Raw genomic sequence first — 27,625 nt, forward strand, 5'->3', positions numbered from 1 at the left:
ACTGGACTTCCCAAAAAGAGCATGAAACATCTGCAGCTCATCCAGAACACTGCTGCTAGAGTTTTAACCAGGACTAAGAGATCTGAACACATCACATTAGTTTTAAAATCTTTACACTGGCTTCCAGTCAGTCACAGAATAGATTTTAAAAGCCTGCTGATGGTTTACAAATCCCAGAACGGTTTAGGCCCAAAATCCATCTGTGATATGTTCAGAGAATATCAACCCAGCAGAGCTCTTAGATCCAAGGACTCAGGTCAGCTGGTCCAGTCCAGAGTCCAGACTAAACATGGAGAAGCAGCATTTAGCTGTTATGCTGCAAACAAGTGGAACAAACTGCCAGTGGAGATTAAACTGTCTCCAAATGTAGACATTTTTCAATCCAGGTCAAAAACATTTATTTTCTCATGTGTCTATGCATGAAATCCGCACGGTATCTTTTAACTTATCGAGACTGTTGTTTGTTTTTAATGATGTTAAATTAATTGTATTTACTTTCTTTCTTTTTATATTCTTTTATGTATTTTTAATGCGTCTTCCGCTCCCCGCTACAATGCTTTTATTTTATGTAAAGCACTTTAAATGGTTTTGTACATGAAATGTACAAATTTGACTTGACTTGACTTGTTAGTTTCTTTTCTGGTTTTTTTGTCATGTTTCTGCTCACATATTTATCCTTTATTGCTTAGCTTTAAACATAAGTTGCACAGTGTCGAAAGTTTTGTAATTATCAGCTAACATAGTTAGCACTGCCATCGTTTCTGCCTTGCTGTGGAAATTTTGGCACATTGCTTTGAAATCTCTTTGAGTTCTACTAACACTCGACATTCAACATTGAATGAATTTAGTGTGAAGTTTTGGTTAATGTTTTATTAACTGACAAGTTTCAGTGATCCCTGCAAGTGGTTGTCAAAGTTTACGTCAAAGAATGTAGTTTTTGTATTCCACTTTCAATTCATATATAAACCTACCTCAGTAAGAGGGCAGAAAATCAAAACTGAAAACCTTTTGCCCGACATATATTAAGAATTTTAATCTATTATTGTGACATTACAAGGCATACATACAAATGTTTCCTTTATAAAAGTTCACAGCAACATCAAATTGGGTCAACCAGCTGAAGCAAGGCACCTTAACAGAGCCTCTTGTATTTGTCATCAGTTATAACTTAAACATAGAGTACATCTTTGGCACCAGGAACAAAACAATTACTCATATATAAAATAAATGAAAAACAAACAAACAAAATATATTAACTTCTCTCACTTCAAATAGCCATTCATTTCAGCAACATTCCAAAATAAACGAATGACAGTAACTCAAACTAACATGTGGCATTGACCAGCAGATGCCCTGTGATGGGAAATATGATGAACAAGCGTGAAGGGGAAAACCAATTAAATGTGAGATTTCACATGCTATATCACTTCAGACAAAACTTCTATTGATACATGTTTTTAACATAACAAAATATTAGTGATAAAACTGAATGATAACTGGATGATAGCGCATGAGCTTCCTTGGAAATCAACTAATGTCAAATTGTAGCGGCAAAGCAGGGCAGAGCAAATTCCAGTTAAATACAAAGCACATTCCTTGGAAACAGTAGTCTACATTCAGCAGTGTTCAGTAATCCTACATTAAGCAGGGTGAAATAAATAGAAATTTCCATGTTAAGTATATAGCCTACTCAGCAATGTGAGATGCTTGAGCAATGGAGAAAACACAGCTGAATATAAGAAAACAAATAGTCCAGCAAATGCAGGCCAATTATAGTTTATCATTTCTATGCTTATGGTAGAACCAGCTACCATGGCTCAGAAGAAATAACCAGTCCAAGAAAAGGAATCATGTGGAGAATGCGTGCCATTTAAACAAGGCCGAAGGGTCAGACTTTAGATAGCCTTTTTCTTTAACTGGAGCATTCCGTCAGCAAGGAATGTGAAAAGATTAGCTCCAGTGTGTCATCGGAGGGGAGTGAAATGTTGGGCAGTCGCCATTTGGGGCCCCCGAACATTAACCCGGGATCTGGAAAATTGGACCCCAGTGAAACACTGTCAGTCCTTGCAGGCTTTTTTGAGACAGAAATGAGCAGGCGTTCTTGCAAGCTCCACATTCAAGGGAAGTTTCCAAATCCTCTACTGAGTCGTGAGCAAGGGGCCCCAAATGTATTTTAAAGAGAGGAACAACTGTTAATCTAAGTTTGAGCTGTCTTGTGAAACAGAATAATCCTCAAACATGGCATTAAAACACAGAGCATGCTTATTCTGACTATGATTATAAATATTCCCACTACTTTTAAAGGGTATGGTTTCGGGATGCTACAGTAAATTCAAGATAAACCAAACAAAAAGCAGACTAATCATGTTGGTATACCCAAAAAAAGTGAGCCATTTGTGTAGTATTTAAAAAGTGGAGCACAATAACATGAGTCACCTCTCAAACAGAAAAAGTCACATCACTATATGAGCAGCATTTACAAGTCCAAATACAATTCATAACTAATCAGATAACATGCACCATCAGCAGCCCAGTTCCTGTCATTTTGCAAAATACTGTCCAGGTACCTTAAATAATTCCCACTGTCCATTTATGAAATGTGCAGAAACAGTTGAAGGAAAGCTCAGCTCTTCAAATCAAACCAAGCCACACACTCCACTCTATGCGTTGTTTTAAGCCAGACGTTGTTAGAGGGTTTTAACGTCAGCAAAGGTTTCTTTCAGTGGTGGCTGTCACAATTCAGTCATCTGAGCTGTAGTGAGAGCTCAAATAAGGATTTCAAATGCCTCTGAATCTGAACTGTCGGTACTCTTGAGCATCTTGAGCGTTGCCTTTGGCTCCTCCGAAGCATCTACAAGTGAGGAGTGAACGAGCAAATTAGAAGAATAATGCTTATATGGTAAATCAGATACAACTACAATGCTGGCTGCTGACCTTGGTTTAATTTCATCATCAAGACTCAAAATATAAATACCAATCTTCAGTCTGGCCTGGGTCTAGTTACATTTTAAATAGTAATGACAGGATAGTCTTAAAATGAGTAGCACAGTAGGTTGAGTAGTAGAGCTGTGTAATAACTCCAAAAACCTACCAGTGGAAGCCATGGAGATCTCCTCATATGGCTGAAGTTTGCCAGGCTCTGCTGTGACCCTGCACTCCTGTAGGGCCTCATCACTTTGGGTGCCTGAGGCTCGGTTTGGGCCCTTGGCCACAACAAAGGATGGAGGTTTCAGCACTGCAGCACCTGTCTGGTCATCTGAGAGGCTCTTTCCTACAAATGCAGACAAAGAGAGGACACTGTTTAATTACCCGCTTTACATCCAAAATTACACACCACAGAACATCTGTCCTGCCTTGTTCTTCCCATGACTATTCTGGATCAGGCTATTCTGGAGTGAGAGATGATATGCATTCCAGTTTAAAAACAAGGTGTCTATTTGAGTAACACGAAAGGGTTGTCTCCCACTCCCTCCTTTTTTTTTTTTTTTTTGGGATGCATACATTCTGTCTGGCACTGACTGCTATAGCAGTTGTTGCTTGATAGCACGTCATATTGAAGATTCAAGTTTCCTCGGTGAGGTCTGAATAGTAAGAAATTAAAGCTCACCTTTACACTCTGTGCTGTTGGTCACAGTGTTGATGGTGGGGACGGATCTGGCCGGACGAAGCCCCTGTTTCTCCAGCTTGCTTTGTTCCCATTTGGAGCGCTGCTGGAGGACTTTGATCACAGCATCCTTCTCCATAAGGTGAGCATGGAGTACTCGAATTCTGAACACACGAAGTACGCCATGAATCTAAAATCCTCCAAACAGCAGTCATACATAGGCATTGAATGGTAACAAAGACATACACGGAGGAGTACCTGTTCTCCATCTCCTGATGTTTCTGACTCGACAAAGGCAGGTCTTCATTGAAACTGCTGTTCGGTGAATGTCGGGGTGAATGGTTGATAATGGTTGTATCTCTGGAAGTAAACCAGACTGCTGTTAAAGGACTGAATCCCTAAACTTCACTAGATTAACAATCAATTGATTTCATCTTTGATACAATGTCATCATGTCATCATACCTCTCTGTTGCAGCAGTGGCAGCAGCATCCATAGCAAACTGCCTCATGGTGCTCTCTTCCAGGTACTTTTGCTCCCACTTGGTGATGTCTGCCTCGAGGGCCAGAATACGCTCTTCTTTTTCCCTCAGCTGCTGCTGTAATGTGGAAGAACTAAGTTCCGAAGTTGTGAGATCAGCTGCCTGATTCTGGGACTGAGATGAAAGACACAACAGAGTAATAAACTATTAAGTACACAATTGTTTCAAGCATTTTCAGTCATGGGTAAAATTTGCTGTGTTCATTGCTCAGATTTCTTTTTCTACTTGCATGGACAGTGAAGTATGAACAATGCTGTAACAGACGTAGGCTAGGCCCTTTGACCAGTGACATATGAGTGGATCCACTCCAGTTGAAAACATATATACAACGTCCTTCTTATTTGCACTTCTGCTGTGTGAAAATGGCATTGTTTGTTGTACTATTTGAATCAAGTCAATATGAATCTGCACACAGAAGTCAACTAGTTGAACATAAGCACCAAAAGTAATTATATGGTGTTAATTTTTTAGCTTTTCACTGTATGATAAAAACTTTAAGACTGCTTGACCTGATTCCAGTTCTTATGCTAAGCTAAGCTACAGTTTCTCAACTGCAGATTCAAGTTTAGGATAAAGAAATGAGAGCCACATCCTCAACAACATATTCCTCAAACTCTTCCTTTAAGCTGCAGATTTAATAGTCATTTTCTGCTAACCTGTTGCGCCCTGAGGCTTTTCAGTTCCTGCTCAAGCCGAGTACGCAGCCGCAGCTCCAGCACCTCCCTCTTCTCACACGCTGCCTGTAGCTGAGCCAGCGCACTCTGCAGCCGTTCTACTTTCTTTACGTAGGCTCTTTTTCTCCGCAGCTCTTCCTCCAGCTGCCGGTTGCGGGTCTGCGCTGAGGCCAGGGCCTGCTCCAACAGCTCCCGCCTCCGCTGGCATTCCTCCCCGGACACACGCAGATGCTGAATCTGCCTCTCCTGGCGTTCACGCTCCCGCTGCTGCTCTTCATCTGAGAAACGGAAGGGTTAAAAACAAAAACAGCAGGTTATTGGAAGACAGAGTTATGAGTGAAATAATCCTTGAAGAGGGTGGGGGTTGAAGGAATGTTATTACAATTCAGTTGTCATTGCTGGGGTCAGTTGACTGACGAAACAATCACTCATGGAGTTGCATTTTCTTTGGAATGTTACCCATCAAGACACATTAACACTTGTACCTGTCAAAGCATGTTTCAGCAATAAGAGCTATCAAACCACAATTTAAGCTTGTTTAGAAGGTTAAGGTTTAGAACACCTAAAAGTGACATTACAATAAGACATTTCTCCTTTATTAATGGAGCCATGGTCCACACTTTAATGAGCGCTTTTTCGACAGGAAAGCCAGTTTATATGGCTCTCCTGTGCCACTTTAAAAAAGGGGGGCTGATTACACAACACAAGTGCATGCCTGTGGATGGAATGCAGACTTCCTCTTATCCACTTACGCACACAAGCATAGCTTTGTACTGGCAAAAGCTCTGGAATGTTTCTAAGGACGTCAAGTAAACAAGCAGCTCAAAATATAGCTCAAGTGGTTCTCGTCATAAAAAAAAGAGAGAAAGAGAAAAGAAAACCTCCACTGTTTTTGATTGGCATTTGTGTTTGTGGGTTTGCCTCTGTTGTGGCAAGATAACTGAATTATATGAATAATCTGATGACTCCAGACAATCACAGACCTGCTTTAACTGCAATTGTTATTCCACCTGATTCTTAACATCAAATGAAAGGGAAATTTTAACTCATTAATAATCAATCTGGTAAAGATTTCCTGCACAGAAATAAAAAGAATGTCATTTTCACAACCACTCAACTGTCCTTAAGCCAAGGTGTAAAGAAATGTCCAAACAAGGAGAAGGAGCTTGCTGAGCTAGGTCAGGATACCCTGGAGTCCCAAACTTATTAGTTACCCTTGAGGAGGAAAGTCAGCATTGATGCAAGACGGAGCTAAGGATGGAGGAGCATGAAATAACCCAAAAAATTCCTGGAATTCAGGTCACATTTACAGCAACAAGGAAAAACGGCTGGCGTCTACATTAACACTAGAGAGCCCTTTCTGTGCTGACATGTCTCGTATCACATCACTGTAGGAGGAAACCAATCCCTGCTCAACTATGTTCCTCCTATTGTTAAGTGCTTCACAGGGAAGTCTGACTTAACAAATCAGATCAGTTACAAAAGACTAATGCAGAAATTTACTCACTTTGCTCCAGGAGTTTAACAAAGACATGCTGCCTCTGGTCTGTGCACTCAGCGTCTTTGGCTGTTCTGTGTTTGTTAGCTGTGTCAAGTTGCTCTGTACAGAAGGAAGCAAAAGTAACATATTGGTTATACACATTTATAAAGTTACATTAAAAAGCAGATGGTTTTGTCTCAGCAGATAAGTGGACAAATACCTCTCAGGTCTCTGTTAAAGTCATGCAACCTCTTAATTTCTGCCTCCAGTTTGTTCCTCATTGTTTTCTCCAGAGTTTCACGCTTGGCAGAGCCTTTCATCAGGATCTCGTAAGCCTCAGATATTCTTTGAATCTCAAGCTCCAACTGGGAAGAAAATGTGAGAAGAAGATCAGTCTGTGAGAGAATTCCCTATTTGCTCTCTGGATTGTTGTTAATGCAGCAATGCTATTTGGTGAGGCTAATTCTGCAGCTGCCATCTACAAACAGATCAGAAATGCTAACTAAACACTTGAGGGTTCCAGGGTCAGGACATTTATTTCCTAAAGCATCAATGTGACACAGATTTGGAGATGGGAAGCATTGTAGGCATTCAAGGCTCTGAAATAGTGAGAAAACTCTGAACTCTTCCTCAGTGAACCCACACATGAGCGCACATATGAAATTTAGTGCCAGACAACTTATCAACCTGCCATGGCAAGAAACTACTGCTTTTCCATCCAGAGTCCAGCTCTCACCTTCTGTAGCCTGGCGGCCTTCTCAGTGTACACCTCCAACTCCTTCCTGAGCCGCTCATTCTCTCGCATCAACATGTCGTTGCTGTTAGAGGCTGTGGTGATGCTGTTGTGACCCGCCTGATACTGAGCAGACGCATACCTGTTGAGGGCAGACATGAGTAATTCATTACTATGACAGCTGAAAACCACAAGAAAAAAAAAGAAAGAAAGCTCTTTACTGGGTCAGAATAAGTCATTCTTCCACAATGGGACGTGGTTGTGGGGAATACCTGTGATGCTCTGAGTAGAAGGGGGGAGGAGGGTCTCTGTGGTAATGCACATGCTCCTGCGAGTGGCTGAGCATGTATTCAGGAACTCTGGCGTAGAGAGGATAGTCTGGGGGTGGTCCACGCTGCTCTGCCCAGTGGTGGGCTCTTTGTCTGTCAGGTGCCACGGCTGTGTTATTATACAGCTGTGGATAGCTGTGTGAAGAGCTCATGGCCAGGCTGTCTCTGTGTCCATTTCTCTCCAGAGAGAGCTGCATGAGCCTCTCACTCAGAGAGCGAGCATGCTCTCTCTTCAGATCCCACTGTGCCTCACTTTGGCTTGTCATTATATCCACGCCGAGGCCGTCCTGCTCTGCTTGTTCCTTCTGAGAGATCAGGTATTGGGAGTGGGCTTTGGCCTCCTCATAAGTTGGCAGCTCCTCCCCGTGGAGCTGGTACAGATGGCACACAGGGCTCTCAGAATGCAGGCAGTCCCCCTGGTGCTCCTGGCCTTGAGGCTCCTGCCGCGTAGACATCTGCATGTACTGGTTTTCCTCATGAGTGAGGCTCTCCAGAGAGGAGCGGGGGCTGCCCGTACCCCCACCGCTGCTCCCTCCACGCAGGGCTTGCTGCTGGATAGCCAAAAGAGTGCGAGTGTCTGTCAGGTTTCCGTAACGCAGCTGCTCTTGGATGAGACGGTGCAGGACCGTTCCAGAGGAGTCTTCAGAGGTTCTCATTTCACTCAGAGGGAATTAAGTGTAAAATCAAATCAAAACAAACCTTGATGTGGTGGTGTGGGAACGTCACAAATCACAAGTCTGCAAAGAAAACAAGATTGTTTATCAATCAAAAACATTTGTGCTACATTTAATCTGCTAAAGCTCAGAGCTGCTGACAACATTCCTCACTATACAGTTTATCACCTCTCACTATTATCACTATTACACAATACTTTTTACGGTGTTTGAGCTGTTGCTGGAAATACCCTTGAAATGATTTCACTACAGATCCAGTTTTATTGCTCACACACTAATGTGTAACCTTTTCCAGTCAGAAAGGTGTTACACTCAACAGACGCGCACGTGCACTTGCTCAACAATAAACACACATTCCACAAGTTTAACATGGATCACAACAGATTGCCCAATTTATGCTGGAAATAAAAATGACAATTTGAGGCAATCCGAGAATATATTAGATAAATGTAATCCAAGTGATGATGAAAAAAATATATATAAGTGGAAATCAAGATTTAAGCCAGTTGAAATACCCACTTACAATACAAATACAAGCGTAGCACAAGCGCTCCACCAGGCTTTAACTTTAAAACAGAAGTCAATAACTCACACATGCATTTAAACTGCGCCATACGGGAAGCCAATGGCACCTCGGGTCATATGGCATCCACATTATAAACCGCCCGGAATGCTATCTCATACATGTTAGAATAAAATTAAATTTAAAAAACTTACCACTTTCAAGTTTCATTACACAGCTAGGCGTGTAACGCTATCTCCTTTAAATATTCCGCGTTTATTTGAAAGATATCAGAGCTCGTTTCCTCCATGAACATGTGCGCGCGCCGACGGGCAGCAGCAGCAAAACTGAGCGGAGCAGAGCAGCGAGCCGCTAATAAATAACTGAGAGGCGATTGTTCGCTGCGGCTGGAATGAGTGGAATGTAAAGGCTCCGAGTCCCTGTGGGATCACAGGGGAGGAGGAGGAGGAGGAGGAAGAGCAGGGGAGAGGGGGCGGGGTTAAACCCCAAAAATTGGTTTCATAGCAGCAGCACTACCGCAGCTGGCTGCTTGTGTCATGTAAAAGAGCTGTTTTTGTTGTTGTATCGTTTTAGGAATTTGAAGTCCTCGAAGCTTCTTCGGTTAAATCAGTTCATACAGTTTTATAGAGAGGCTTTTTTTGTGAGACTGCAGAGGATTAAAAAAAAAGATCATAAAGTAAAACTTTACGACCTCAGTGCTATAAAATCTTTACAGAAATATTTAAAGAATGAGGTATGAGGTAGACTTGTAGGGTTTGTGTGTAGAAAAGGAGCTGGAGCCTATCCCTGCCGTCATCGGGCGAGAGGCCGGGTACACCCTGGACAGGTCGCCAGTCAATCACAGGGCCACATAGAGACAAACGTGACAAACAACCACACACACTCAAGGACAATTTTAGAGACACCAATTAACCTAACATGCATGTTTTTGGACGGTGGGAGGAAGCCGGAGTACCCGGAGAGAACCCATGAATACATGAGGAGAACATTCAAACTCCGCACAGAAAGACCCCAGCCGGGAGTTGAACCTGGAACCCACCACACCACCGTGCAGCCATTGCTTTCCCAAAATTATTCAAAACTCCTTTATAGAGTTTATACAGCACATGTTAACGTATGAGAAGCTCTGTGCTATGTCTGCTTGATAAATTGATAACTGATGGTTATATTAGATGGATAAAAAAGAAGTACAATTGTCAAAAATGACAAAAATACAATCATGACTAGTGATAATTAATGCTATAATGTATTGAATGCTAGATTTTGCTTCATGATAGAAACAGTAAACAAACTTAAAAACACCTTCCATTATAACCACCACACTGAGGTATTGACGAAAAAAGCATCACACAGTTGAGAGATGGACCTTTCTTTTCTTTTGTTTGTATGGCCATGGTAAATGTTTAAGCCGTGGCCCGTGCCATTTAATTGCAGAGTGTGTGTCTGTGTGTGTGGAAACGGTGGGAGAGGGGGCGGGTGCGAGGCATGTTGCCTGCCAGCTGTCCGTGGACTCAAATCCCAGTCCCCTCCTTTAATAAGAGCTCTAAGAGATGCATTGTTCTCCCCAAAAAGCAGACATGACGGGGCAGCCCTGCCATCTGCTGTTCTCCCCTCCACCACTAACATCAGTGCTTCATTCACAATCACACCCATGCATGTAGATGTAGACACTGGGATCAGCTGGTGGTGGGGGTTGGGTCTTGGCATTGAGTGAACCCTTTTTCTTTGCATGAAAATCATCATCCTAATGTGGCGGCTTAAGGTTGTGGGGGGTGAACAAGTCTCCACTTGTTAATGTAGTGCAGTATGTACAAACAGTAGGCTACTTTATCTCATACATTCACAGGTGAACCTGTTGATTCTCATGGCAGTTAAAGTCCAACAGTTGCTTAAGAATGCTGAACTACTGATAACAATCAATTCAGTTTTACCATGTTATGATTAAACTGAGTTACCAAGATAAGGAAAGGTTTATAACACCACTGTGTTGTTGCTAGATGCTTTATCATATAGTTTCACATCAGCCTCACATCTGCAGGATAAGAATTTTAAACCCCATAACTAGAAAGGTTTACTGTTACAGAACAGCATGACTTGTATATTCTATAATTCTTTTCTTTGTTTGCTTGATGCTCTTCCAACTTTTTACTGCTAGCAACAAGATTGGTCAGTGGGGACAATGAAAACATTTTCCTTTGTACTTGTGGCTGTTGAATAAGAGTTCAAACAAATAAACAAATAATTGATTAAAGTTTCTGTTACATTTGAAAGCTTTACAATTTTTCTAGAAATGCGCCTCGTTAGTTAGAGCCAAGAGGTTTGGTTAGCCTAGCTTAACACAAAGACTGGAAACATGGAAAAATGGCTAGCATGGCTCTGGGCCGAGGCTAAGAAAAAATTAATTGTGGTGGTTTCCTTTTGAACTTGGAAGTTGGAATTTGAGCATCCAGTAGGAACAACCAACTGGAATCACCTCTGAAGTCAAATTTCCGACTTGGAGGAATCTCTCCAGTCCCAACCTTGAAATCCAACATGGCTGCCCCTGTTTATTAGCATTTCTGTCAGTTTGCGTCCCAGTCACACACAGTATCTTGTGTACCTCTTTCAGTACATATATTGCTATGGTGTTTATAAGTGCAAAATACAGTGTAATGCATTGTTGATCACGACAATGAGCAAATCACACTACTTTCTGATTTGCATTTGAACTTGAACATGGTCAGCTCTGGTGTGGCGTCATTCCAAGCTCCAAGTTTCAACTACTGAGGCAGATGGAATGCAAATTCCAAAATCCCTTAGTAAGTATTTCAGATGTGAGTATAAATGTGGTTTTATGTATATTGCAGTTTATAGTATGTATCAGTTGGCTACATAGACATATCCCACATACCTTAAACAAGTGTAGCTTATGTGTAACTAAACTTTGACAAGCTCCTCACATTGAGGAGTGAAAAGGGTGACACTACGACAGCAAAAAGCGGAACTTTTCTGCTTGTCATTAAAGGCATGCATTCTTTATCTAAAAAGGAAAAAAAAGTAGTTTACTAGAATACACTGTGACAAGCTACCCCACCAGGTACAAAACAGCACCAGCTTTAACTAGCTATTCTGTTGCTATATCTGAAAAGCAGAACGGGGAGCAAAAAAGGAAACCAAAAGCAATGACTCAATGTAGAAATTAAACTAGATAAAACATGTAGTAATCTTAACGTTTTAATTGAACCATTGCTTCCATTTTCAATTTTTATGCTAGATTAAGCTAATCTGCATCGTAGTTTCATAATTAGCATACATATGATATGAAAGTGGTATCTAGCTTCTCATCTAATGCTCTACACCAATGCAAATAACTGTGCTGGCTAACTTTGTCCCTGCTAGATTTGATGTAGCCTACAATCAAAATATTAATTCTCACCCCACTGTGAAACTTCAATGAGATAAAATCACACACCAATACTGCTTTATCATTCAGTACTGTTTGATTAACCTTGTGTAGCATTTCTGTTGAATCATCATCCCAAGCCACCTGCACAGAGTAACACTCACTTTAATTACAATGTGGGAAAGAGCTTTAAGATGTAGCTTTGACATGCCAGAGGAAATCCATCCATTTTCTCACACTCACACTCAAGGACAATTTTAGAGTCTTCAATTAACCTAACCTAACCTTTTGGACGGTGGGAGGAAGCTGGAGAACATGCAAACTCCACACAGAAAGGCAGGGATTGAACCTGGAACCCTCTTGCTGTGAGGCAACGGTGTTAACCACCACACCACCGTGCAGCCCTGCCAGAGGAAATCTTTACAGAAAATGTAAATGAATTATGTAATCATGATGTTAGGTTAATGGAAAACTGACACCACACAGCACTACTTATGTTGCTCTTTTCACTAAAATGCACACTCAGTGTGAATCAGTGCTAAACTTGCTGGAACAAGTCGTCATTATTTTTCACACGTACACCCAACCTCAACATGACCAGGTTTAGCGTCAAACACCTGAATGAGTGTCATTCCATTCTCTGGAAATGACATTACTGAAATGTATCCCACAGATAATTTTAGTATGCAGGCCACACCACATGTTTATATGTCATATATTAAAATACAAATATATTTACACATATGTAGAAAGTACATGTATTTTATCTATGGACAGAGTCAAGTTTACTGATGCTACCTTTTCAGCTACACGAAAACCTATGCATATGACTTTGTATTTAGAATTTGAGAGGGGCAGCAGTATTTTTTTTACAGCCATTTACAGAAACGTCTAATTGATTTACCCACAAGATTCTTTTTTAAAAAGAGAAATAAACCTCCTAATCTACTTCAGATAATCTAGATTAGTTTAGAAAGTTTAGACTGTTGTGTTTTACGGTGAGAGAACAGCAAATGTTATATTTTTCACAGCTGTCAATAGAGACAGAGGTGCGTTTCTGACAGTGGGCTGCTACGATGCATATTTTCTAAAAAAAAAAAAAAAAAAAAGTCTCTTGTTGATAACTGTGGTGTGATTGAAACTTGGAGGAAAATCTTAAAAGAGTGACATTTAGGACCCGCCATTTGAACCTGTTAATGGCCCAGCCTGGGCTGACTGGGTTAACACAATAAAGACTGAACTGGGAGCACCATCCTTGTTACGTGAGGTGGGAGAGGCTTGGCGCTCCAGCAGCTCCTTTTGTTTTCCTGCAAAGGAGGAAATGGCCGCATTCCTCACATTACCATGTGCATGGGCTCTGGCTGAGCCTCCCGTCTGTTGTTTTACTGAGGATGTCAGGAGGCCAGCCATCACCAACTGACATTTTCTTCTAATGGGGGGTTTCTCCAATGAATGAACAACTGTAACGTAAAACCTCTTCTTTAGTAGACAATAGCTATAAGTGATTTGTGAATCTAAAAAAATGTTACCCTGGACCAAAAGGAATTTTCATAGGAGCGTTGAATTAACTTCCAATGTGTGGAGACGCAGACTAAATATGCAGATCAAATTAATCTCTTGATGAACTGTATCAGTTGGAGGTGACTTTGAAAAATCAGAAATCAGAGACATCTTGTCATCATTTGCTGTCTCACTGTAAAAAAGTTCTCAGTAATCACCAGTGACCATAATTGGGGGCCACGAGACAACGGGAGGTGGAAAAACCTGTTACGAAAGTCTGACTTGCTGAACTTCTAGGAAAAAGGATCCCTTGCTCCTGGTGACACAAGAAATTCCTCATATCATCATAAAAGTAAACATGTGACACTAAACCAGTGAGGAACTCTAAACAGGGCTACACTTGTGGATGATGCTGTTTACAGATAAAGCAAAAACACATATTTTCATGATTGCTCCATGGACTCATTTCTGTTCTATTTCTTTTTATTAACTTTATTAAATTCTAGATTAAACTAAATCAGTGAATTGCTCTGAGCACTACAAGCTTGACTCTCATTTCACCTACCACATCAGTGAAAAAGAAAGCTCTCTTGAAATATTAGTATATTGCTAATATATATTGCTTTTCGTATGAAAGTGTTCCTTTACTTTCAACCCTCCGCTGAACACAGATATGACTCCATTCATGTGCTGCACTTCCTGCTGCACTTCCTTACATCTGTCTTTAGGTATACGAGCAGATGTGAGCAGATATAAAAGCATGTAAAGTGTTGAATCTGTTAGTAGTTAAAACTTCTCCTATGCCAAATCTGTGACTAATTTGGGTTTTTAGTTTGACTTAAACTGCAATCAAATTAGTTTAATCCTAACTGGTTAGTTCCTTAGCTCTGACTTGACCGTCAGACAGGAGATCTGCCACAAAAACTGTTAGAAAATAGAAACTGTTAGACTTTTCCTGATGTGAGAGCTCTATGTCGAAGGATTGGTTTATTTTTAGGTTAGACAACAAGTTAGGTTTAGGGCAAGATGAAACTTCAGAGGATCTATATCTTTAATTACAATAATAAACAGTGACAGTTATAGATGGTTGTGGTTAAACATCATTTGCTATTTACACATGCACAAATGGTCTAAGTTAATTTGATAAGTTATGCATTTCTGTTATAAGGTACATAATCATATAGAAACGTTTTACATCCACAAACTGAACCCGCTGGCTTATCTGTGATAAATTCAATAAAATAGACAAGAAATTAATTTATCTTGAATTTGAGAGTTGGTCTCAATTAATTTACCAAACAGGAACAAACTGATGGCTGCTCATGAAACTATGCGCAATGGAAAAGTACCTAGGGCCAGATAAGGTGAACATAAGGGCTTAACTTCTAATGCAAGTCCCAATTTTGGTTTTACAAACCTGGTAACTGTACAGAATACTGGATCATCTCCAATTGATTTGAAATCCACCACGAGTAATAAAAAAATTGTTAAGATATTGAGCAAACTATAACTCTTTAATGTCTCCATCCAAAAAAAGTTGTCTGTTTACCTTACCCATGCATGTTCCGTGCATGCACAGACAGTACATATATACCACAGAGAAATGCAATTGTATATTACATATATTACATAATGCATATAATATTCCTGTTGATCAAACCATCATAAGTTTTACACCACACCATATAAATATTTCTTGTGACTTTTTACTTCACTGACAAAAGAAGTAGAATAAAGCCCAACTTTTTTGTCTAAGATGACTGCTGCAGGTTGATACACAATAAATCCTTCCTATGAATCGATATAAAACTGATTGTAAAGACAGCCCGTGGAGTTGTTTGATATGGGATGGTAATTGTGAGTATTTTCAACACATTTGTTAACAATTGAAGTCAACCTGCCGTTAATGAATCAAAAAGAACTCAATAGAAAATGTCGAGTCACATTACTCATTTCTTTACCTTTGAGAATCATCAAAACCCCACCTTCATTAAAGGTACTGTGCTTTCACACTCAAATGTCACATCCTGCTTTATATTTAACATATGAAACAGTAGAATGACAGACACTGTCATGTAATAGAGGTAATTTACTGACCATCAGCAGCCACTCTCAGCAGGAAGATAGTGACCAAACCAAACAAAGGCCAAGCTAGCAACAGCTTTATAGCCAAGAGGAAACATCAAGTGAAGAAGGTCAATTTTGAGTTTGCCGGAGTCTGTTTTGTTTGAAGAGAACTCTTCACCCACTCCTTCAATCCAATTGTAATCTACAGTTAAAATTATGCTGTGTAAATCTTTTTATATCAAGTGGTACCTTTTCTAAGTTGTAGTGAAAACGCTCTTGTTAGCTAGTTTGTGTCAGTTTAATAAAAAACGACAAATGTCAAAAAATAATTTGTTACCAGCTGCTGAGAGTTCAAACAAAATGCACTTTGTAGCAAAGCTGATCACAAGGGCTGGAGGGGTGGCGTAGCTTAACTTGTAACGTCATAATGTCTGACTTTCTAGACATTATGAGTGTACTCATTCGAATAAGTAGCATTTACAGTCATCAATGAGTTATCATCAACTCACTTCTGAATCTCTTTTCATCTGCATAACATTCAATACTGCGTCGAAAGTCCATTTTATTTACCTACTAAGGCAGGCTAGTACTAGTTGCTTTCATTTGATGCGTTGGTTAGGTTCACACATAAAATCTGTGGCACATATTATGTACAAATGCTTGCTCCCTGATGTCAACAGGCAGAAGATATATGCAAATACTGTTTGACCAAGTATAGAAAAATACTCTTACATATTATTGAATACACCCACTTCTCCAGGCATCACTACACCACAGCTCATTTGTGTCCTGTTTGCGAGTGCAGACATGGAATGAGGTGTGGCAGAACACAGCAGTTTACCAGCAACGCTGATTCCTCAAGGTCAGCTTGCTGAGTTTAAGCACAGACTGATGCAGCGCTGACTTGCTACTGTTTGTTCTGTGTAAACAAGGTTGTCTTTTTTGCAGCGATATGACTTGACCGTTGTGTAAAAAGGGCTTATAAACAGTTCTGTCTAAAAATACAGCACAGTGATTCTAAGATGGCAAATATCTTGTAGAAGGAGATTGCTGCAACAGCTGGAAATTATGAAAAGTTCTATAATAAAATGTAAAAAAACCTCAACTATCACTTTGAACCTACTATGTGCTGGTCGCAAAGTCTACAAAGGCAATAACCAATACAGTAATGACCAAAGCTATTCATATGTAAGACAGATCAATTGGTTTGATTGCAAGCTTCAGTGCATATCATTCTGCTAAGATGAAAGACATTTACTACCAGTAAGTTGCTGTGTTTCTATCCAAAAGGAAATGCAAATCAATAGCGGTCTACATTTACTGCAAATACGAGGACTGGTTCATAGAGATAATGCTCATGTTGATAAAAGTTGACAAATACTACATCGCATAGAAAGAATTATTCAGTTGTGTTAATATAATAATGTCAATATGTGGTGTAAACATGATAGTGTGTTATGAAATATTTGTATCTGGTATATGCTTGTAAGTTAGCATAATGGATTAAAATGAAGCACATTGGATTTATGAAATGTGCCCTGTGTGTTATATATGGTGTTGACCAGGGGCTGTTGGCCATCTGCTTTAGCCAGGGGTCAGAGGCCGGCTCATGTGTGATAGTCATCTCTGCAGCTCCACCAGCATCCGGCTGTTGCATTTACTGAAACACAACTGCTCTAGCCAGTGAGGCATTGATTAGCATAATCTTCAAATAGCTTTTAATGCCATCTTTTCTGTGAGAGCTCATAGAAAAATGTTGTCAAATTATCTTTACAGCCAGCTTCAAACACATGTTAGGATGATCTCTTTCCAACCTCTGCACATAACACCGTGGAAGTAAGTTGCTAATTGACATCCACACAATCAATGAGGTGTGGGTCAAAACACTTTAACTTTCAAGCACGGCAATGGCAATATCAAACACAGCAAGATCTTTAAGATTATGATAGGGAATTGATCATAGCCACATAACCTGAAGCCCAGCAACATTCCTTGTTGTCACTGTTGCTGAAACCTTGAGAAGACGTTGAGCTCAATTTAGCCATTTCAGGGAAACAAGCCATGTGTGTTTGGCTCACAACATGGATGTTGTGTCAACAGATAACTTAAGCATTCTTTGGAATGCTTTTCTGTTAGAATGCTGTTAAATATTTACCAAGAAATAATACATCTGAAAAGTTTAGGTGACAAAAAGTGTCACAACAACTAAGCTCTTCTGATAGGGCTCGCATTTGGGTGGTGCATCAAACTGCTGATAGTGAACCACCTTTATAATAACAGAGGTGATTTTGTAAAAAGTCAAATGATTCATGACCTGTAAAATCCGAGGCTGGAATTTAATGGAACGTCACAGGGCCTCAGGCTAAGAGGCAGATGTTTTGGGGAAACAAAGCACAGCACAGACCATCTTCTGCCCTCCAGCTCAGAGGCAGATGCACCTGTCAGCCCCCACCATATGGACTCCGGCAACAAGAATGCAGTGTATACGAAACAGACTGCAGACTGAGCGTACAGTCAACAACCCCAAAATACAAAGGCCTCAAATGTGCTGTCTTCATTTCATTCAGCACAAAACAAAACAGCCACCTGCTTTCCTCACAGAGAAAACCTATTCAAATCCAATCTTCCTTTTTTCTGGTTCAAATTTTTCAGAGCAGGTGGAAGGGCCATTTAAAGCCTTATCAGCTGCAGTTATCTTACAGCTGACTTTTTAATGGGCCAGCTGTTGCTACCCATCTCAAAACTTGCGATTTTAATTCATGCAATGCATTGGTAAATCCAAAATAACAGTAACAACGGTGACTCTCACGTTACACACATACTTGTTTGCACTTGTGTACTCTGACCTGCCCCCTCCCCTTTCACATGAGCTCAGCGCAGTCCCTTTGGAAGCAGATGGCTGAGTAAAGCCATGGCTTCCAGGTCAGATAAAGATGCCTCCTAGGGGGATGTTAAGTGGGGAGTCCTCAACCTGCCCATCTGCCAATGAGCAGAGATGGATGACTCTGTGCAGGGAGCTGAGACACAGCCCTGTGTCAGACAGAGAGCAGGTGGTGGAACCTAGCAGTTCACAGTCCTGACACTGGAAGAGGGCAAGGGTGAAACACAGGAGTTTGAATTTTACAACCGGGAGAGATATTTTAATCATAATAATTATGACAACGAAACAAAACCAAAAAAAGAAGGAAAACCACTAATTTTTCAAGGGGTTGATAATGATGCTACAAGCTGATATTGAAGAATTTTCTATTTTTGTTTCTAGATATAACCAGTTTGCATTTGATTAATTCTCCGTTATATAACTGTGACAAATTCTACATTATAAAACAACCCTCAGTCAATATAATCATGAATATATATTGTATTTGGATTATTGTGAAAAATGCTAAATCGGCATTTGTTATTTTCTGTTTTTTCCATTGTCCAGTATCACGTAACTAATAATGATTTACTTTTTAATCAGTTAATTTTCCTTTTTTTTTTAAGGAAGCTGAAGGTTCAAGCGAGCTGAACTGATACCAAATGGTGACGTGAAGAACACTGCAGACCAGTGATTGGATAGCAAAGGATTCTTTGAAGAATAAGAGTCAGGACTATATAAATAGCACAGTTTTCCAAAAGAAAAGTGAAGTTACCAGCAGAAGGGTTTTTTAAACAATTTTTTATAAGGACTGAACTTTAAACAATGATATAAATACATAATCCATGCCGTAGTTAGTTTAGGAGGCAAATTGTTTGCAGTAAAATTTGTAAAATATCCAGCCGACATCAAGGTGGTACCACCTGTAGTGGAACAAAAAAACCCACTACCAGTAATCCTTTTTTTTCTTTTTCAAATAACGCAGATATATTTTAGATGAATAAAGTATTTTCTATTCTATTCTTTACAAATATACATTAATAACTTATTTAGTTTCTGTGTATTGGGCATGTTTGCTATAAACCAATGTGTGTTTATTACATATTAACAAATTAAATATGAAACATTTTCTTCTTCTTTCTGACAGTAGAGCTAGTAATAATACGATGATAATTACACATATAATAAGAAAAACACATTTATGCTTCATAAAAACTGAGTTATAAGAGGAAGTTATTTCTCGTATTTCTCCGTATCTATTATTATTTACTGTTATAAAAGACTCTCTTTGTCTACTTTTGGATCAAACGCTATCTCTTTGCTAGAAATGGAGTAATGCAACATTTCAACAAATAACTGAAAAGCTGCTGAGTTTTTTCACTGAGTATTTGGTTCATGCTGGGATTTATTTATTCATCATTGAATATAAGTATTAAGGCAAAGGTTATTGTATGAGAGCTGACACAGTTTCCTCTGTCTGCCCCCACCTCCGTCCCAAATGTCTGACTTTGTGTTTCTGGCAATTTGCTCCCATTGTGCAGCACTTCCTGATAGGAGGCACTCTGGAAGACTGGGCTCAGTCAACTGCAAAGGAATGTGACATTCCTTTCTAAAATTACGGATGTTTCTTTGGATTTCTGGGGCCAATTTCTGTCATTTTCCCCATGCAGTCTGGGGAGAGTGTTTCCGGACAGGCATTTAGGTGAACACAAGAGCAAATGCCCTGAATTTGATCGACAATAGACTTCTGGGTGCCAAAACAGTATTATTTTACAATTGTAACACAACCCTGTATAATGTGCACATTTGCCAACATTAAACACCTTTGATTTAAACTGATCAGCCACCAATAAGACTAAAATTAGAGGTGTTGCATTGCTGATTGTCCAATTTGAACTGAATTTGAACAGACGATTGATTATTTAAATCTGAATAGTGACCTCTCATCACATGTTATATTTTTGGAGCTCTGGTTTGATTTGAATGGTGTTTAGGTCATTAAGCTGTGGTTACTTTTTTTCCCCCCACCAGATAACAACAACATCTTAAAGCTCTCAGTGGTTTTCTATGGATTCATCACAACAAGCAACCCCCTTTTACATTACAAATCTTAAAAAGTTGGGACATTGTACAATGCAATCACTGTTCAACAAAAACAAAAATCTCATAAACCAATATTTCCTTCACAATAGAAGATAGAAAAGCTCAAATGTTGAAAGTGAGACATTTTACATCATCTTAATTTTGGTGGCAGCAACACATCTCAAAAATGGGTCGGGGGCAACAAAAGGCTGGAAAAATAAGTGGTACCAAAAAGAGACATCTGGAGGGTCACGTTGCAACTAAATAGCATAATTGGCAACTGGTCAGGAACATGTTTGGTTATAAAACAGAGAAGATTAGGGTGGTAGAGTCTCTCAGGAGTAAAGACCGGCAGAGGTTCAGCAATCTGCTAAAAACAGAACATAAATTTAAAATCGAGAAGGCAATGGTCCTGGTATGGTATAGATATGGGTATATGTGATTTGAACTTCTTTTTTTTAAATGGAAGTATGCACGGGGAGTCAAATGGTGCATCTCATTAAAAAAATTCACAGTATTGTTTGAGAAAATGACTGATGCGTCCCATTCTCATTCTCCACATTTTCACTTTTTGCAGTCCCATAAAAGCCAAATATTTGTGAGATTTATTTTGGAGTGAATCCTAATCTTAAAGAAACATGTTAAATTATTCTCAAAAACTTTAAAGGTATTGAACGTATTTTATTTGTATGACAGAATGTTTCTTCCACTTGGCTTGCACTAAGCAGGAGAACAGTCAAGAGGTCAAATCTACAAGCAGAATTTGTTAATCTCTATCCACTGTTTATCCATCTCTTCATTCCATGGTTTACTAATGGGGTTAAATGGATTTTAAATACATATCTGCACCATTGGGTTATAGTATGCATTCATACCAATTATAGAAATGACTTTATCACAAAACAAACAGAATACCTAAGTAAAAAAATAAAATGACTGGTTGCTCTTACTATTTTCTTGCTGATTGGATTTACAGACACCACTATGCCATCTTATGTTGAAAACATTCTTAAACATGAACTATATGGTCAAAACATTTTAATGATCAAAACCACAGCACCCTTGTATTTTCACTTAATATTTATTTTGGTTATATTTTCTATTTTGTATCTAAATGTATTTCTTATGTTGTGGAATTCCCTCTTGCTCTAAGGACGACAACACAGAGATTTTGGAATAGTAACAGGAACTGTTTATATTTCTCATGCAGGAATCACTATGTCAGGGTAAAGCTCTACTAAATACAGGTCCAACTAAACAAACACAAGTAGGCTGCAGGCTCTCTGTGATAACCTCTATCTGCAGATGGTAAACTGGAGTTAAAGAGAAAGTGGAGACAGAGGAGTGGTGGGGTCAGACGTCAGGAATGAGGAAATCCCACCCTGGCCCCAGCAGATAGAGGACAGGAAGCAAATCCATTTGCATACAAATTCTCCTTTGGTGGTGCAACATATGCAGCTCTGTGTGAGCGTGTTAAAAGCATGGGAGGGGAACTGCAGACCACTGATGTGCTTTGTGCAGCAGTCATTACGTGCTTGATAACATCCACATGCTCTAGAAACAGGGTAGGAAAGATAAAAAAGAGGCATTTATTCTAAGACAACAGGTTCCATGAAACATGACCAGCAAAGCTGATTTATCTAATTTAGTGCACTTATAATTAGGCGCAGCACATATAGGTGCATAGTCTGTTAAAATGTGTTACATTTTAAAATAAATAATTTTGACTCCTTTCGTTTCTGCTGGAGACCTCTTCAGTTTATCAAAACAAAATGGGACAATCCTTCAAAAACGTGTGTGTATTATCTGCTGACAACAATGTATATACCCTGATGATATGAATCACACTGTAGTTGACTTTAAACACCTCTAACAATCACACACCATAACACAGATCAGGTTTACGTAATAAACAGATGCCACACATTCTTGGTTTCTCTGTTTATTCTAAAGCTGTGTCACTTCTTCTAAATAAGTAAAAAGCATGTATTCATGTAATGCTGCAAATAAGTGGATAGAAATCCATCAAATCTTATTACAAATAGCCTTTTGATCTGCTGAATCAACAGAGAGGGAGCATCTCAGAGTGCCTGTTGATTTATGGGGAGGTGGTCCAGCAGAGAGATCACCACAGGTGATGACAATTTTCCCTGTGATCTTTTTTAACGCTGACAATTTTATGGCTTTCGTAATTAAAGACCTAAACAGACAGAGGCCAAATGTTGACTCAGGCATGTAAGGAGGGAAAGCTGTTCAGGGTCAATGATGTTTCTCCTCTGGTTGAGGAGGTATTGGCTTTTAAGATTACAGGGAATTTTTTCCTGTTATAAGCTGCTGCATGTTGATGTAAATCTTATAGTTAGTAATGAAAGGTGCAGTAATGTGGGATTGTATATGGTGTAATGATTTAATCTTCTTTCAGAGGGGACTTGGAGGAGGGTGTTCTTGGAATGTGCAGATAACCAGGTTAATTTCTGAGTAGGAATAATCTTGATAACATTGTTGTTATCTAAATGCACCTCTTTGTCAAGTAGCAGCACCTGCCTGAATGTAATGGAGCATGAAAAGTCTTCTTTATTGAGTGAACAAATAATTATATTTGAACAACTTTTCTCAATCATCAATGATTAAATGGCATGCAGTAAAACATCATTGCAGTAAAACAGCAGCTCTTGGTGACAAATATGAGGGAGATCATCTTGTGATTTCAGCTAATTAAATTTTTCAATATGCAGCGTTTTCAGTTGTGAAAAACAAAATAGACTCTCTTTAAGTCTAAGGTTTTAAGTAACATAAAACATAATAAAATTTCCATGACCTAAAACTGAGTAAATACAACTTCAGATAGACTAAAACATATACAGGTATTACCCAATTATTTCACGATCATGATCATCATTTAACGAAAACTAATCCGAAATGCAGAAGCTGTGTGTGTAAAACTAAGTACACCTCTTGATCCAGCAGATTGTTGAAATGGACTTGGACTTGTACTTGTATAGCGCTTTTCTAGTCTAACTGACCACTCAAAGTGCTTCATTACATGCCGCATTCACCCCACTCACACACATTCATAGCGCACGTCTTAAGATTCTTAACTACGTGCTTTTTCTAATCATTCACACACACATTCATACCCCCAATGATACACTGGGAGGCAACAGTTTTAGCTGCACTAACTTGTAAGCGTTTTCCAGATTAGTCAGTTCATTTTGGAGGAATTTGGCCGACTCATCTTTGCAATGTTGTTTCAGTTCATTGAAGTTTGTGGGCATTCATTTATGCACAGCTCTCTTAAGGTCCCACCACAGCATCAGGCTGAGGTCTTATTTTTCCAGTTAACCTATTACATCACAGACAAAAACTATTAACAATTTAACTGGCATCAAAGCATTGTAAATCCAAGCAAGGAATTTAAACTCTTAACAGTGATCTGCACACTGGAGTTTTTCTCTGTTGTTAACGGCTTCAGGATAAATTCAGGGACAGGAATTGTGGAACGTGCACAGACCCTTCTTACGAAGATGATTCCCCTAAGGTTGCCTACTTTATAGCGAATATTTGTACGCTGTCACGGTCTTTTGCATCTTTTAGTGACATTTCACCCACTCGACTGGATCCCTCTGTCTGAGACGCTGAAATGACTTAGTCGTGCTGCTGCATTTAGTTGCAAAAACCTTTGAACAAACTTTGAAATGGGTCATGGTTTGTTCCAGGTTTGATTTAGGAAAACCAAAACAGTTCAAAACAACAGAGGAGAATGTGCCTTTTTTGCGTGCTGCCGTGTTTTTGTTTGTGTTCCTGTGGAATTTAAATGCAGAGGGGAGAGCAATGCCAGAACTACCGAAGGCCAGAGGAAGGGGCAGCAGTAGACGTTAAACCACAGAGTCCAATTAATTATTAAAAAACTTGTTGTTTTTCTTGCCCAGCCATTCTAACTTTTTTAATGTATACAGGAACAATATAAAATGGGAGGAGGTGCTGAAAAGCCATGTCATAAAAACAAAACCTGTTGGAGGCTGAAAATACTTACACATTTGTCATTAGAAAAAGAAAAATTAAAGAAAGCACTTTAAAAAACTATGTTTCCCTGCATGTGTAGTAAAAGAACACATTCATTAAATGCTTCTTACAGACTATGTATGATGTATACATATAGAGGTTTATAATTGTCTAGTCCAATCAGTTTTATCTGAGCATTTCACAAGTATAACTTCAGTGTGCTGTACTGAATTTCAATGATTATTAAATAACAGGTTTAAGTTGTAGAATCAACAGTTCGATAACTAAATAAGAAGTTTGTGCCAGTAAGAGAAACGTTGTAACACTGACGCTTGTAAAGAAGGGGTTCAGAAGTTCATTGGCTCAGGACCACTTAGCTGCCTTTATGCTAACGTTTACTGAGGAGGATATCCTCAGCTCTACTGAAAAGAAAATAAATAATCTATAATAAACTAAGTTCACAAACCACTAAACTGTTTTCACCGAAGTAAAAATAAACATAGGCCTAATTTAAGCTTGATTAAGGTGTAATAATCATAATTACAGCAAGACCTGAACTGTTGTTTGATGTGAATTTTCTTCACATCTAAAATAAGTGGGATGGTCTCATTGCAACCCTACCAATTACTGCCACAAAAGTAACAATACTTTTTCAATGATAACAGTAGAAAATCCACCACAGAATAAGAAGGCAAAAACTTCCAAACAGATATTGAGCTTCAGGCTCCTGGGTGAAGGCCATCCCTAATGGTGGACTGTTGTTGGGCTTTATGCTTCTCTTTTTATAGAAGGGCAGAATCTGGGAGTCCATCCCAGTAACTCTGTAAACCCACAACATACTGCTGGTCTTAGTAAGGTGGTGTTAATTTCACATATTTCCATTCAATCACACTGACTTTGTCAGAAAAGTGACTGAACAATGTGTGAATGAGAGGAATTTGTTCTGAATTCAGCTCTGTTGATATTCACTTACAAATGCTTTACCTTTTTTTATTTTTTTACAAAAGACGAAACTTTGGAGCATGTACAGAGTGCCTTCACTCATTTAAGTCTAGTTGATTGTATAAATGTGTTATTCTTACCCCAGCTGAATTTTTAGGGTATGTTAGTATGATCAGACTAATATATATAAGAGTATGGTCAGACTAATATATTTATATGCCTAGTTAAAGTCTAGTTTTGATCTCCTGTGTCGATGGGGGAAGGCAAAGCATTAGTGGCAGCTCCTGCTACAGGAGGACAAATTAAGGAATTTATGCTCAGTGGCTTGCTTGCACCCATGCAAGACAGAGTGGGCTGTTTGTAATGATAAGCAGTAACTCAGGGTCAGAGGCACTTTTTTTCCCCAAAGTTCCTAATGTAGAATTCTCTTATGTCAGGATATTTTCACAAATCAAGGCAACATTTTGAGCTATTTCATCACATAATCTTAAAAGGGTTTAGTGCCTCTTTCACTGCTAGTCCGCATGTTAGCGCATGGATGCTGCTGCTTCAATAACAATACTAACAAGCTAGTACAATAAAGTTGCCATTATCAACATTTTAGCTTAGCACGTTAGCCTGCAAACTTTTGCTTTCTAATAAAAAAGAAATGACTGAGGTAAGGCTAAAGAATATGGTAATACTTTTGCAATATTTGGTTGGAAACCACAATAGTGGGTAAATTAAAGTTTGACCTGATGACACTACATTATGTACTACTAGATTATGTAATCACTAAAGTTATTACAATGCACCATGGGAATGTGTTGTTTTTATTTTAAAAAAATCCTCAGTTTTGTGAACTTCCTGCTTGCCTGTCCTGCCCTTCCTTTCTCAGGAGCCATAGTATTATAACATTCACTCGTTAAGACATTTCACAGAAAATATCGACCTCATTGTGGCACCACTGGAATCAGAAGATTGAGATATTCAGTAGGCATTCCAATGGATCCATCAAGATATTTCTGCCTGAACTAAAATCACATGAGCTGATCCACTGTTTGTGCTATTTAAAATCACGCAGCCCTCATGGCACACTGCTGTATGTGTATGAGCACGGACATAACATTGTTGAACATAACATAGTCCTCCAGATTTATTTCTCAATCTCTTTTGGTTTCAGTTACTGGGTGGAGAGCCATTTGACCAGAAACAGAGAGGCAGCCTAAACCAAGAACTAACTAGGCGATAATCTCCACAAAATCCGAAATTGATTACTGAGAGTTAAAAAGGTCTACTTTGAAACCAATCAGGTTGATCATTTTAGTTTTAGCTGCAGGTAAGCTACTCATTAAGTTTCCACGACTCTGTGGAAAAACTATCAAGTTTTTGTAAACCAGAATTAAGGAAGGGCATCATTTATTCAGTATTTCTCTTCAAAAGACGTACAAATCAAAACACGTTGAGCTGTTTATGACACTACAACTGAAAGAATGTAAACTGACTCTTTCCCTTGCGTATTCATCAGTGTATCCCAGGATGCTTGTGGTACGTAGATTATTATCAGTTCCTGCACAATGTCTTTTGCCTTTTCCCTTTTATTTCCTTTATCAGGTACAGCCACGTTAAGCATACTCCAAATATCTCAGACTCACTGGCTGCCAAGGAGTGTTTAATTCTCACTTTATTTAGGATGTTAAAGATATCATATCCAAGTTAATGTTGAATTTCTTCTGTTAATTTGTTGTTACGGGCTCAGCAATATGCAAGCTAAGGGGTATTTAACTAAAAATAATTCACCATGACTGTCAGTCTCACTGCTCAGGGTTAACTCTTGAGGACCAAAATACTGCACAAAGGTCATTCTCAGTCAAAACTATGCATGCTATTGCATAAGACAGGGGAAAAGAATGAGGCTGCAGCCCAGGATGCTTGTGGCTACAGGGGAAATCTGCAAACTAATTATTCGAGACGATCCAAATAACGATCCAAATAACGAGCCTCATTAGCAGTGAATGGCAGGTACAATGCAGGAAGGGAGGACCCAGATGCAGACTTCAAAAAGGTAAACAAGGTTTATTCCAAAAGCAAAGCACATGGTAAGAACAGAAAATGTGGCTAAGCCGGATATCAAAACACTAAGAACTGTGGCAAAACAAAACAAGACTATGATTTATAAATAACAAGACTATGGAACTGTGATAAACAAGACTATGACATGAACAAGACTAAGACTATGATTAAATAACGAAC

General features: G+C 39.2%; 2 protein-coding genes across 2 annotated transcripts in view; one reads left to right on the top strand and one right to left on the bottom strand.

Annotated features, from left to right (window-relative positions):
• Nucleotides 1–27,625, top strand: part of LOC140312341 (allantoinase, mitochondrial) — a 505,108-nt gene that overhangs the window by 189,210 nt on the left and 288,273 nt on the right. The gene's annotated exons all lie outside the window — the stretch shown is intronic.
• On the bottom strand, nucleotides 1,007–8,982 carry amotl2a (angiomotin like 2a). Its single transcript, XM_072390140.1, has 11 exons — nucleotides 8,753–8,982; nucleotides 7,305–8,098; nucleotides 7,036–7,174; nucleotides 6,520–6,664; nucleotides 6,327–6,419; nucleotides 4,802–5,097; nucleotides 4,069–4,253; nucleotides 3,863–3,964; nucleotides 3,608–3,768; nucleotides 3,092–3,271; nucleotides 1,007–2,851 (listed from the first exon to the last, which is right to left on the bottom strand). Exons 2-11 carry the CDS (start codon nucleotides 8,015–8,017, stop codon nucleotides 2,766–2,768), a joined length of 2,100 nt encoding a protein of 699 aa, XP_072246241.1. The 5' UTR covers nucleotides 8,018–8,098; nucleotides 8,753–8,982; the 3' UTR covers nucleotides 1,007–2,765.

The sequence above is a fragment of the Leuresthes tenuis genome, unplaced genomic scaffold (assembly GCF_036924035.1).
Source record: "Leuresthes tenuis unplaced genomic scaffold, fLeuTen1.0.hap1 SCAF_7, whole genome shotgun sequence".
Taxonomy (NCBI): domain Eukaryota; kingdom Metazoa; phylum Chordata; class Actinopteri; order Atheriniformes; family Atherinopsidae; genus Leuresthes; species Leuresthes tenuis.